Raw genomic sequence first — 14,516 nt, 5'->3', positions numbered from 1 at the left:
GCGAGGAAGCGAAGGTCGGTGCTTGGCACGCGGAGAGCAAAGACTCTTGGAGAACAGTTGCTACTCGCCGGTATTCGTCCACAGACACGCGGCACGTTGCCCGCGAGCTCCTGTGGTGCTCACCGGGTTTCGACACCCACACGCCGTGTCGCCTCACCAAACACATAAATAACGACAGTTTCGGAGACTCTGCGTCACAGTTCACCGTTCACCGTTCACCGCGCGCCAGCCATTTTCGACTCCACGAGACACGTACTCGATCTATCTACTTCGCCATCGTTGGAATCGTCGTCCATGGCCTCCAACGTTTCACATTCTCCCTTAAGCAATCTTTTTTTTTTTTTTGTGGTGTAATTTGTGAGACGATGGGTCGTCGTTTCAGTTACCTTTGGTTTCCCGGGCGGAAACGGAGCGGCGCCAGGATCTAGGCAGAGGTTAAATTGGAGTTCTAAAAGGGGAATTTTTAGCGTCAATTGGCTCGCCGACAACCGAAACGCCGAAGTAAGCGATCGACCAGAAATCGCTTTCACGCGGCGCCTTCGTTCGTTTGCCACCTGTTACGCGATAAATTTCTTCATCTAGCTAAATCATCGACTAACGTCGAATGTACGGTAGACGGTACATTTCCAAGGATTCTATCGGAATGTTTCGCGACAAGGTTCGAAGGTTCTTCTGGTAATACGTTCGATGTCGCTTTCTTAATCGCGCGTTGGCCAACATTCGCGTTCCGGCGATAGCTACGAGCTAAGCTGAGATTTGCATTTGATGTGTTCATTAGAAAACCTAGAGACTCGTGTTAATAATTACGCTTACCGAGAGTGCGAGGATACACGTCAAAAGCGAAGGAATATTCCGTGACGCCTACGCGGATCTCGCGTGGCTGCGGGCATTAAATTAATCGTGCGTTTCGTTTGTCGAGAACCGCGGTCACAATCGTATACAACGGATACTATGTTGCCGCTGTCACGAAACTGACGTTTCGCATTTACCGTGCTCGACGGACGACAAGTCCCGTACCTCGCTTTCGATTACTCCGACGACGCCTTCGAGATCGTCTCGTGACCGTATCTCGACCGAGTCGGAAAACGATGTACCTATCGCTCGTCTATATCTCTTAGTCGAGTGAAATCGTTCTGTCTTTTCTTTAAAAGAAATTCCTTTCGCTACGATTATTTACGAGCTGTTGGATCTACTTTTCTATCAAGAGTTAGTTCTATCGACCGTTCTTTACTCTCGAGAAAGGAATAGTCCGCCTTACGAATGACTTTCCGCTCGCGAAAGAATTCTAATCTTACGATCGCGCGCGCTCACGCGTGTATGTGTAGACGTGGGTCTTAATAACGAGTCTATCTTAATTAAATTAAAATTCTCATTCAGGCCCAGCACGGCCTGTTTCTAGGGCGTGTCCGGGGTGTTCGTTCGGAGCGGCCAGTGAGTTAGCGGTAACCTGACCTCCGCTGGCATCATCGAGCCGAACGAAAGAACACGAAAAACAGTTGTCGAAAAATCATTTGAAAGTTCTCTCTCACGCAGCTACACATACAGAATACCGTGGTAAATTAATCTATCCCGAGGAGAGGGCTAATCGATGAATTTACTTTGTAGTTTCCACGCCTTTTGCTCCGCCGACCGTACCGTGCACCGCGTCTTGGGACGAACACGGGTCCCCTCTCTTTCTCTTTTTCTCTCTCTGCCTCTCTTGAAACGTAGCATCCGCGAGGCATAATATTACCATTCTTTATTCTTTAACGATCGGCAGCCAGCCGAGTGTTTCATGGTCGAAGCTCGTCTCCTATCCTCCTCCTCTCTTCTGTCTCGCTGCTGTTCCTTCTTTACGATTCCGTCCCAATTTATTACGAAACCGAGGGCTTTTCCCGCGAGAATCGAACGACGGACTCGGCTAGCGTCGACTCTCGAACGCGCTCTCATTTCGTATTCATAAAGTGGTAGATTCCGAGAGTCTCTTAATATTCGGAGAATACGAGGCTTCCTCGACTCGTGTTTCGACGATCCGCACGACCCTGAACGATCTTGTTCGACTAATTACCGTGAAATACGAGCGATCGAGAAATTCGGATAAAGCGCGCCGCGTCGTAAATCGACCGATATTATTCACTTTACCTCGATAAGTGTCGTCCACTCGTTCGCTGACAATCGATACACCGATAATTTGGATGGCGATCAGCACACGCCTTTGAATTTTGACGAGAGGCAAAGTGGCGAACTCGTAAAATAACGTTCGCTCGAAGGAAAGAGCTCGATGATTCCGAGTCGATTGGTTATTCCGATGCAGGAATCAAAGTCGCGTTAACGGTGCGCGCGTAGAACGAAAAGGCGAAGCATCAATTACGTTGGAACTCGTTTCGTTGGACGTTGGGTTAAAATTTTCGAAAATTCTCGTTTCGTAATTGTTTATTGTGATCGAGGGTTCGGCTGGAACGAAGCGCCCCCCCGTGGCGCATCGCGAATGGGATCTAAAAGGACGAGAGGAGTGGAACGTGGGTTCCTACCGTTAACATCCGACTTTACGACGCATCCTGGTCGCACGAGGCGTGCACCTCGCGGGGCCTTGTACAAGCCCCCGTAATTTGATAATATAGGGTTATAGTGGCGCCAAGCTGAGCCGTTTAAATTCATAACATTGTTTATTCCTATTAGACCGACCTATTGGGTCCGTTCCGCGCGATATTTCATTCGAAACCAAGGCTGTGCCGCGTGTGGACGCGTTCTTACCTTGATTTCGTCCGGTCCCGAGCATTTTATGTAGCGACCATTATTGCCGACGAATTTCCTCTCGGCTATAACCTGCGACATTTTTCAAATAAAATATTCGTCGTAACTCGTGTCTCGAATAGCCTACGTGAGAAGTTATCGTCGTTGACTATCGACGAACGTGATTAGAAACTCGTCTCGGAGAATATCTGACCGTTTCGGTTGTGTCAGACTTGCTCGTCTTCGGTCTTCGTTGCCTTCTACTTGTACCTAATCTTCTAACAAACGGACACGAGTAAATTTTGAATTTCGATTGCAAGTTAATTATCTCGTCGAGACGTCGTCGAATGTTTCGAGTACGTGTCACTGGTGTAAAGGATTCGATTCTCGAAGGATGATCGAACTGTTGGGCATCGTCCCAAGCTGTTTACGAGCACGGCGTGCTTGGAGTTCCTGCGCGGGGCCAAACATTCTACGTCCTTGTTGCTCCTAGTCGGCTGGCTGTCAGCGAGAACGTGAAATATCGTCCTGCCCAACTAGCATCCAATAATTAGTTTACTCCTCATTACGGTTTGGCCCGCGTTATTAGGAGGGCCACGGAGGTTCCCCGGGATGAAGGGAGATGGAGCAGGCTGAGAGGAAAAGGAACGGGCAGGAGGGAGAGCTCTAATTAACTGAACGTTTAGGGGTTACTCGACCGGTCGACTCGCGACCACGCCCGATCGGTTAACCAATTCCTTTCTTACCTGCTTTGTGCACCTTCCAGATACTTTGTGCCAATCTGGCACCCTATGTTTGACCAACCGATGAACTCTGTTCCTCGTTTTTTTCCCTCCCTCGACGCCAACATCGAAAAGACGAACGGAACGAGCGTGAATTCTGTCGTTTCGCGAGTCTTTCGTAACGTTGGATTTCACGACGTCAGATCACGAATGGGAAAATGGAGAAAAGCCAGGAAGAAAAATGATCGAGGAACGAGGAGAGCGAAGAAGAAGAGGGAAGGAACAACGGAGAGAAAGTCAGGGTGCTCGCGCGAGAGGTTATCTCCGATCTTTGATCTTGGCGAGCGGTTCGATCGAGTAGTTCGGGGAGCCTGGAGGTGAAACGAGGAACCCGAGGAACGCGTAGGACACGAGAAGGAGACGGAGAACGATCCGTAGGAGGTACGATGCGCGGGAGCCATCTCTGTTAATCATCGCGTAATTACCGCTCCAATTATCAGATACCGAGATACGAGCATGGTGGATCACGCAGGACCAGAAGAATCTGTTAGCCGCGTCGTGCCGCTTCGCCGGGACCTGGTTTGCGCCGAAGCTGTTCGTCATTCCGAACGAACGGGTAACGACGATCTCGATCGCTTGCGAACCGCTGCGAGAAAGTGTCAATTACCGCTAGTCGCCGATTGATCATCGTCGAGGAGATTAATCTGGCGCCATGATCCGAAAACGACGCGAGAGGAATTTTAAACGGGCGGTCGAGAGAGGTGGCGCGAACGATGGGATTTAGGGGATGTCGGTGAAACGGCAGAGTGTGGCACGAATTTCGAAAACGATTCGTTTCGAGTTGGTTCTCGAGACGCTCACCATCGAATTTAGGGTTGAACAGGGGCGGGACAATACTTGTCCAGCGGCCGGTAGGTTGAACAGGGCGTTACCTGGCATTCCTTGGTAAATTAACTTAGCGGGCGGCTGCAGCGCGCCGGCGAGCGGCGCGTCTCCCGCCAAATATTCATTTAAAAAGGTAAATGCAATTTTGCCGTTTTACGTGATTGAGATAATGCCCTCCGATTAACGGGCCATCTCTTCCTCGCTTCCTTCGTTTACGGCCGGATCTTTTCTCTTCTTCACCGAGAGCTTCTCGATCCAACAACCCCTTTTCTTATTTCTCTCTCGTCCTCCTTTTGTCTTGCCTCCAAGAGTATCCCCTCTTCCACCCTACGGTAGCAAACGCGTCATTACCAAAATTCAACCGGTCGTCCCACGGACATCAGCGCGCCGTATGAAAGCGAGCGGTTCAATTTTCTCGCAGGTGTACGAATTTCGAGTCTCGCGGTCGCGTTCGACGCCTGGACGCGTTCGTTTTTGCGTTGCGGATCGTGCGAGCCGGCGAATCGTTCGGATCCAGGCTCTTTTGGATCGCGTACGCACGGAGAATGAAACGAACACGGCTAACGCCGGCCGGTTCAACTCGCAGAAAGAACTCGATCGGTCGTTGATTCTCGATCGTTCGGTGGCTAAAAGGGGCGAGATTCCAGAGAGAAAACGAGCCGACGAGTAATTCGCGGAGGTCGTACATCATCCCCGGTGAACGGTTGTCCGCCTATTCGGTCGCTTCGTTTGGGTTTAAATCAAATTTACTAATTAACACCATTTACCAGGATCTATAGCGAGGGACTCGCGCTGTCCGCCGTCCGTGACTCTCTAAGCTCCTTTTTGTTTCCTCTTCAACGTCGGTACGCGTTATTGATGATGCTCGTTAAAGAGCTCTCACGTGCCGGTGGGGCAGTTCTTCTTCGTCCCGATACCTTCCCCCGTCTCTCGTCTCGGCGTATACCATTCCAGGGACTTCGTCTCGGACTCCTGTATGGCTGTGATCCATCCTCGTGCCACTCGGCGTGGCTGCCGCGGGACATTAGTCATCGACAATCAAGATGAATTCACTCTTAAACAATGACGCTTAATTTCAAGAAGCCACCGACGAACAATCACCGAATTCCCGACCGGCTTCCCCAACCAAACCGAACAATCTGCTCTCGGTCACGACCGCCCTCGCTCTCTCTTTCTCTCTCTCTCTCTCTCTCTCTCTCTCTCTTTCTCTCGTTGTACGCGTACGCTCTCTCGCCAAAGAGCATCACACCACCGGGACTCTCTCCGCTCGCACGTCCGCTTCTCTCACGTTATTACCTCCGTACGAACACACCGTCCAGGGTAGATTTATGGTGCGTCGCATTATCACGTAAGGTAACGCGACACCGCAATTCCACTCGGCGGCACTGACGGGCAAACGCGCAAATTACCATCGCGATTGCGGCTAACTCGCCCCTTTACGCTAATAACGCAACACCACGCGGCGAATTGCAAACAAGGACGTGGAACGCGAATACTGCTCGCGGGACAAGCAATCTTTCCCACCGAGGGCGTAAACCGCAACCTCCTGCCACGTCATCCCGTCGCGGAATATTTATTTATCCGGTCAATCGCCGTCGCTTCTGAAGCTTTCACGCGATCCCACATTATCCTTAACAAACCGCTTACTATGCTCGCTCTTTCGAGCTACTTTTTTTTACTCAATTATCTTCACGCGTTGTTGCTCTCTCTGTTCTCGGGCCTCTTTGATTTTTCTTTGAGATCGCCTCTCGATTAGAAACACGATCGAACGGAAATAGTTTCAATGTACTCGAGTTGCCACGATGAAGTTTCTCGGCGAGGTTTATGGACACCCGAACGAAGGATTTTCTCACAGAGAATGCGTAAACCGCAAGCAATATCACGACCACAGCTTTGCACACGGCTCGACCACCGCTAGTTCCTCGTTGCGTAGAACGACGAAGGAACATTGTGCGCACATTGCTGCACATCGATGTCGTAGAAGCGAGTGGCGAGGAAATCGAGTAGAGTGTCAGCGTCGCTTCGAAACGAAAGGGGTCGTTTAGGGTAATCGTGGGCGTTTGTTATTTATCAGCGGCGACGTATACACGCGTAAGTTTTATCGTATAGACTCAGTGGGGTTACATATCCACCGACGCGATCGAATGCAAATACCACGAGACGCCTGAGCGGAATTATATCATTATTTCTCGGTTCCAACGGTGGTGTGGTCGTGGTCGTGCTCGTGGCCGTGTCTTTTTTCAAATAAGGAAATAAATTAAGACGTAATGGGCTTAATAAGGCTCCGGCCGGATAGCATTCCGCGACCGTGCCAGTAACTAATGGCGGCGTTTGCGCGTTTTATGCCATGTCGGGGGAACTGCTCGCCTCGACGTGCCTGCGTGTAAACTTCCAAAACTCCAACCGCCTCCTTTTTCCCCTCGACTAAAAACGCTGTCCGATTTTCAAACGACCGTCCAACATGTTGGTCGCCCGATGACTTTTTAACTCGACCGTCTTTCAAATCGTCGAAACCGTCAAATCGGATCACGTATGTCGGGGAATATCGGGACATTCCGAAATTCCGTAAATCTCGCGTGGCTGGCTATGATCGTCCGTTTTAATATCCCGTTCGGTGTCGTCGAACCTGGACGTTGGCTCGTTTAGTCGATGATCGATGTCTACGCTTTATCGAATAGCCGCTCGTTGGTGAAAGAACAAAGAATACGGAGAAGGAACGAGCGAGATCGCGAGATAACGTCGAGATGGTTGCCGATGAATAAATTATCCTCTTCCCTTGCATTTATTTTCCTTTTCGTGTTATGCGTCGACGTTAACGAGAAAATTTACACAATGTGCGTAATATACACACGTATTATGCGTACCGATGTGGAAGGAGCCGATTCGACGAAAAATGAAAGAGGACGAGAAAGATGGCAAAGGGGTATGGAAAGAGAGAAGCAAAGGGAGAAAAGAGAGCAAAGAGGCGAGAGGTATGAAAGAGAGAAGGAAGCGGTGTGGTGGAAGCAGAAGCAGCCAAGCCAGGGCCAAATATGATGTGGATCCGCTACAGAAGACTGATACTGGATACCTGGGATACAGGAGGCCGTGCAGCGGTGTAAATGCAATCAAGAAGGCCTCAATTAGACCGTCACGCCGTACATCCCTCATCTCGGAGTCTCGCCGCTCCTCCTTCCTCTTCATCCACCGTCGGTTTCGTCGTCGTCCACCTCCTCCTCGTCGTCGTCGTCGTCTTCTTTTCTTCCACCTTCTTCTCTTTCTCATTCAAGCCTCTTCTCTGCAAGCCTTTCGTTCTTCGCGTCTCTTTTATGCCTTTTACGTGCCTCTATTTCATCGTAGGTACTTACTCTTTCTCCCGTATCCATCGTTTCGACGAATTTAAAAAGGAAAACAAGAAACCGCAGAGCAATCGCGACGATGCGAACGGATCTCGGAACGGATGCCACAAACTTCTTGTTAGTCGACGATAATCGAAAGTATAACGAAACGTTCGACACCTTATGGCCTAATCGAATTATAAAATTGGAGACATAATTCAAGACATAATCGAAGGAACAACGATTACGGTCGATTAGTTGGAGGTCCTTGGCCAATGTCGGGATGGGGGCCACGATTCTGTCGTAAACCGTTTCCCTATCGTTAGACCCTATTAAACGAACTATAAGGGAGCACAAGGGAGGTCTGCGAGGTTCGAGCGAGCTTGCAAAGTCTGAGATTAAGGTGCTGTTTAATCTGCATCTATCGCGATGATAGGTAACGTAGCTGGAGAATCATCGTGGGGGCCTTCACGTTAACCGAGTTAGTTACAGCAAACCCTGCAATTAGGGATTGTTAACCGGATAAAACCTTACGCGTGCTCCGCGTGAGTGGACGCGGGAAAAAACGAGCAGCATTTAGAAAATGAGGAGTAACGCGGCTCCCTGATGCGGTTAAAGGAATATTTTATCCTATGAATTTCAGCCAGACGAAAATCAAAAGCTATTACTCTTCGTTCGGTGGCTTCGAGTACCTTCTGGCAAAATTGATTCTTTCGTAATCGCGAGACCTCCTCCTTGTTCGAATCAAATGGTTAAAAAATCTGCATCTACGTAGTTGCTTTTAAAGCTTCTTCCAATATCATGGAATAGATCCATGAGCAGCTATCCTCTCCGCGAGCTATTGGTCTTCCTTCGATATTTTCAAGTACCTGCTTAACGAAATCCATCCTTTTGGTTGGTTTCTATTTACCAGTTGTAGTCAGCGATTTTTTAACGATAGAATCGTAAGAAATTTCTAACGATCGCGCATTTAGTTAATTTTAAAGCTCTCTTTGGGGATTCGAACACCACTCTGTGAGAGGAATAGAACGGAATGGTATCGTCGACCAAGAACTATCTACGGTATCGTTGACCGTGTATAACCCTAGCAGCAGCTTGGAAATTGGTATCGAACAAATCACTGTTTCGAGAGCACATTCTTTTCGACCCGTCTAATATTTCTTTTTTGGAGAACGTAGCCGGTTTGGAAGCCGGTTGCTACCGATCGCTAAATTCATTCCGATGTAGACAGTTATTAGGTGGCTAGAGCCGGTGTAAAACGTCGCTATAATGATCGGTTACTAACTAACTGGCTTTCTCCACTATCCCTGCGACGTATAAACATCTACGTATGCATACGTAGACCGGTGCACGTAGGCTGACGTACCCGCAGGCATCGTCGATACTGTTTACACCGTAGTAATTTGCTAATGGCCAGGCCAACACGATGAATTTGGGATCGAGTGGTTGCGTGGTCTGCATCTCGATCGCGCGGGATCAACAGATCACGCGGCTCGAATGATCGAACCTCGATCACCATCGGGACACGCCTCTACTCGTTCTCGTCCACCTCTTATCGTTCGCCGCGCGTTATCGAGTCAACTTTTTCTCAACGAATTTTTACAATCGAACGCTCCAACGTCCCGATTATCGTTCAACGTGATTGATATTTGAAGAACGACGCATCGCGGCCTTCGTCGTTTTCGAACTGTCCTTTCGGTTGTTTGGATTTCATCCGGAGAACACGTACGCGTGAAAAAAGAAAAAAGAAGAGAAAGACGATTATACGCACAGCGGATAATCCAGTGTCTCAGCAGGTAATATTTTCAGAAAATTAGATCGCGCCGAGTTGGATCGAGCGTTAAAGAGTAAAACGCGTGATTAAAGCGCGTCCGTTATGCGTTTAGTTCCGATCGAGTTCACCGGAGAGCTCGCGAGACATTACTTAAACCCTGTGTAGCACGCAAGTTCGATCAGAGCATATGGTCGAGTCGAACGAAGCAGCGTACCTAAGGCTGCGTCAGTTTTGATCGGCGGATCGTTTTGTCGGTAATCGTTCGATTTATCAACCTGAAGATCGTTAGCACTCAGAGGGGGACGAAGGTATTCACGATGCCGCTAATTAGCTGACGCGCATTAATGGTCTGGGACTCCATTAAACTGTAAAATATTTAAATAACTCGTCGACGGGCGTGCCTGGGCGCGAATTACTTGTCATAAGTCAGTCGAGCAGGAGTTGCAAGCTCTTGAAAACTCCTAACCAGAATTATAATATATGTGCAAGGGAATAGCATACTCTTCTTTTTCCTTCAGGAAGTTGGCGAACCTATAAATTAAATACTTTTTATCATGTCGCGCGTGCTTTTATTCGTTGAATATCGATATCATTGGATAATCGATAGAAAGGGTTCGTATAATAAAGAACGCCGTTCATTTTCTTTCTTTTGTCTGCCCCGCTCGCCACCTCCGCTTGCTCTTTTTCTTTTTGTCTTCCTTTCGCCTTGCAGTGATTTATTTGTCGTAAAAAGAGGAAGGTAAAAGGATCAATGAAATACAATGAACTGGAAATCTAGTGTTCGTTTTTACTCGTGGAAAATGAAACGAGAGATCGTTTGAACGACGTTGTATTTTTTTCGTTTTATCCAAGATCTTCGAATAGATTGATAATTCCTAGTCACAACTTCGATCACTCTTTATACTAACATCCGAGGAATCGTAATATTTCTTCTTCGCTATGGTACGATGTGAACGTTTGGAACGTCGCTCCTCTGAAACGACTTTCGAAAAAAAAAAGTCTAATATTGTCGTGCGATACGCAGTCGGAAAATTATTTGCAAGATCCCCTCACAAAGTTACGTCGTTAATTATTTACAGGTAACTTACGCAACTAGGTATACTTATACAGTCGTAAAACTTATTATAACTTGTCGTTGAACATTCAAGAATTAAAGAACGCGTATATAAATAGTATCTTCTCTTATCTAAAATGCGTACGACGGTTTATGTAAAAATAAAGAAATAACCGAGATTAAATAATTTCGTTCGTATCGGACGAATATCTCGCCAAAAATCCTTTGACTCGCGTCTTACAATTTCATTGGTTCGAAACGTTAACTCTCCTTCTTAAAATAAAACATAACAATTTCGATATTGACGATAAAAATCTTGTACGGTTAAAAATATACTCGAGAGCGAAGTCCTTGTCGCGTAGCCAAGTATTTTTCTGGACGGACATCTTTCGATGATGTTTGCTTAAAAATAATCTTATAATCGCAAGTAGATGTTCTCGGTTCGCCAAACACGGTGAGCGACTACGTCCTCGATCCTTTCGCCGATTGTTTTTCAAATCTATCGAATTCGCGTTGAACGCATTTGAAAACTCCATGAAAATTCCGTATGTTCTCGTCCGGTGTTTCTCGTCGGATGCTTCTCGCGAGCCATAATCACAAAGGGGTACTTGCCGTTGTTTTGGCGAAAACTGTATTCGCGGGATCCTAAATTTTCACGATCGCCGAAAGATAGATTTGAAAGACATTCCGTATCACTTCGCGTAAATATATCTACTATACATATACGTATGTTATAGCTCGAAACATTGCCTCACCATTACTGCATATTATACGCATTATTGTACACGAAGAAACACATTCGCTTGATTCTTCGTTCTTTCCGTAATCGTCTAAACGTAGAGTCGGTATTCTGAATGACATTAAGAGAAAGGTTGAAGAAACGTGTTTGTACATGGACAGGTATATCGTCCTTCTTTTAATGAACGATGTCGTAAAAACTGTCTGTCGCTTGAGTCATTGATTCATTGGGTCACGGTCCATGCTAAAGAGCAATGACAATTCCAACGTCCGCCAAAAAACTCGTCTACTAATTGCGAGTGTTTCTAAACGGTCGCCCGAGTTGTCAACGCAGACACCGACGCTTGAATCGTTGGTTTCGCGTTGTGTATTGCAAGAAATCTGTCGCACGAAGCGTGTTGCCTAAAGTCTACCGAGAGTCTTCGAATTCCATAAGAGCCAACGATAGTTAAGACGATGACAAGTATCCCGAGATCGCGTTCGGTTTACCTCTTTAACTCGATAATCGCTGGCACGCAATTTGAAATACAATCGAGTCCGGCGTTCCTAAGATTAGATATTACGTAACGAAGGCACAAAGTGATCACAAAGTGAAAGAAGGATAACCATTGTTCAACCTTCCTTCGCGTACACGCGATTAATTACAAAGTGGTCGGCTACGTCGCAGCGACTTCTTTGGCTCGTATCTTTTACGAAACATACGAAAGCGTGGACCTAAGAAGACGTTCATACTTCGTATCGGTCGGCAGGATCGCATTAGGGAACGCGTATCTCGGAGGTTACGAGTGAATTTTTCCACCACTTGTCGCATCGGCCACGCCAGCATGGTAGGTCGCGTTTCAGGTTTTTCAACGCAGTTCCGTTCCACTGGCTCCGTTTGCTCGATCTGGGTCAAAGGAAACAGCGGTTCGACGGGAAGAGATGACGACCATCGTCGTGGTTGGTGATTTGGATCAATGAATCAGAGTAGATGTAGAGGCACCGGTGATGGAATCGCAGTTTCTAGCTGTTTTTAGAACAGCGAGTCGCTTCAGCTGATGAGATCTCCGCTCTTGCGAAGCATCTCCAGGTGGAGCTCGTATTCTCTGGCCTTGAGTCTGAGAGAGGCGATGCTGTTGGTTCGTCTGTCGATGTCGGGCAGTCCGACGCTACCCGTGGGCGAACCTTGCGGTGAACTGGCTGTCGGCGGCGGCGGTGGAACCGGTGGATGCGCGAGACTGATCGCGGGCGCCGTTGGAGGCGGAGGCGGAGGTGGTGAACCGCGTACCAATTTCGGCCTCTGCGCCGCGGATATGTTCGCCAGGAGACTTTGAAAGGACGCGGCCGACGTGTAAGGCAGAGGCATTCCAGGTGGTAGCAAATGTGGCGGCGCGCGATGATAGGGATGAGCGGCGTAACTACCGGGAAGGACCGGTCCGTGACCCAAAGGTGGGTAACGAAATGCGTCGTAGGGTTTCCTCAGGGGAAACGTGCCCAGGTGGGCGAAAGGGTTCGGCAAGGTCGGCGCTACGACCGCCGATGGTGGTGGCGCACCTGATCCCAAGTACGGATTGTACGGATGCGCCTGAGGCCCAACCTTCTCCTGTTTCCGCCACTTTGCGCGTCGATTCTGAAACCAAACCTGTAACCAAACGGCGTATTTTATTCTCTCACCTTTTTCTTCGTCCTCCATCTTTGTCTTTATACAGACTGTTCCTCTTAAACGTTTAAACGCTACCGAACCATCTACGATAATGACGATTTTTCTACGCTCGTTACCTTTTTCCTTTTCTCCCCTTCTCGCCCCTCTATCTCTCTCATTCACTCTCTGGAACCGATCTACCTCCGAGTATGTCTATTTTTGGAATATCGTCCGTTGTTTCGTCGATGCGTTTCAAGGAACCGGGTCGAAGGACGAAGAACCGGGGAACGATCGAAAGAATCGATTTCAAGTCCGGTTTCAGGAAACCTATTCATCCGATTCCGGGTCGGAAAGCAAATACTACTTCGTTCTCTGAAAGTTGTTGGCGAACCGTGGAAGTGCGAATTCTGGTTAACGCGACGTATTCTCCCTTTTTCAGGAAACTCGCGGTGTATCATTATTGTCGAGGATGGAAGGAAACCGACGATCGCTGCGAGGCAGAGCCAGTGATCTTTGTCCGTTCGTTCCTTTCTCTTTCCCTTCTCGCCTCTATTCCTACCCATCCGCCTACCCAGTCCCTTGTGTTTTTTTTCCCCTCAAAATTAACGAAATATCGGCCATCGTAAAACCGTTAGCTGGCATTCCTCTGGCCCATTGTTACCGTCCGAAAAATTCGAAACTCGAGAAAGATCCGCTGGACGAGCAAAAATCGAACCTTGGTTCTTCTCGCGAGAAACAACGCGAGAAATCAAATCACGTTCGTTCTTTCTACACCGAGCAACGATTTTTCAAGGGAACGGAAGGGCCTTCGGGAGCGGCGTGTAAGCTGTATCGAACAAACGATTACGAATGAAACAAATATCGTTCGTGATGCGTCGACCATTGGAGCGCATTCCATCGCGAAGGTTCCTCGAAGACTCGAGCTCTAATCAGTTCAACGGAAGCTCTCCTCCTCCCTCGTCTTCCCTGCTCGCAATCCCCTTCTCTTCCCAGAGTCCTTTCTTCTTTCTTTTTTCCTCCCCCCGTTTCTTTAACGGACTTTAATTCCGCAGTCTCCTTTTCGGTTGTTAGGTCGATTTCGTGTGTCGTGCTTCGAACACGAACACGCGTATATACGTCGGATTTCACGTTATCGTGGAGAAGCCTCGCAGAAACGAGACGAACGGTTCCACTCGAACAAATTGCCTTCATATATCTCGTGACAGAACGTAATGACGACGACCCAACGTGGTTCGATAATCGCGAGCTTTCTTCTAGTAAACATCTGTTCGTTTCTACAAGACGACGAATCCACGGAAGATACTTTGTACGCGTTCGTTTCGTAACCGCGACGCGATTCAAGTTCGAGTAGAAAACTTTAGGAAGGCAATTTCCTTCGAAGTACGGTTTTATAGGCTTAGCCACACGCGACAAATTATCTTTGACGATTGTTTGCTCAACTCGGTTCGAGGATTCTTCGCTGGATTGGAAAATACCTCGTCTCGAGGTGGTAGGAAGATTCTTTCACGTGGATATTTTTATTCTCGGCTAGGAAATCAAAAGAACCGCCGGAACATGTAGACCGTAGACACTCCCAGTACAATCGGCGACGATGGAGCCTCGTCATTGCATAGGCAAGGGAATGGGATCGATGGAAGGATATTTCGGGATGACTTGGCGATTCGAAAATCGATTCGATCGATCGTTCGACGCG

The 14,516-nt window shown here is 48.1% G+C and overlaps 1 protein-coding gene across 3 annotated transcripts in view; it reads right to left on the bottom strand.

The window, feature by feature from the left end:
* Positions 1 to 10,177: 10,177 nt before the first annotated feature.
* LOC132910811 (homeobox protein aristaless-like) overlaps positions 10,178 to 14,516 on the bottom strand; it is a 62,642-nt gene continuing 58,303 nt past the window's right edge. For 2 of the 3 annotated variants that reach the window (XM_060966849.1, XM_060966846.1), the window contains one exon: positions 10,178 to 12,823. In XM_060966849.1, coding sequence (XP_060822832.1) covers positions 12,233 to 12,823 — 591 coding nt within the window. In that variant the 3' untranslated portion in view covers positions 10,178 to 12,232. The remainder of the gene's footprint in view (positions 12,824 to 14,516) is intronic. The other variant, XM_060966848.1, reaches the window with a different exon arrangement.

Source organism: Bombus pascuorum, chromosome 9 (genome assembly GCF_905332965.1).
Source record: "Bombus pascuorum chromosome 9, iyBomPasc1.1, whole genome shotgun sequence".
NCBI classification, from domain to species: domain Eukaryota; kingdom Metazoa; phylum Arthropoda; class Insecta; order Hymenoptera; family Apidae; genus Bombus; species Bombus pascuorum.
The sequence above is the reverse complement of the archived record's forward strand: the minus strand, read 5'-3'. Positions and strand labels throughout refer to the sequence as shown.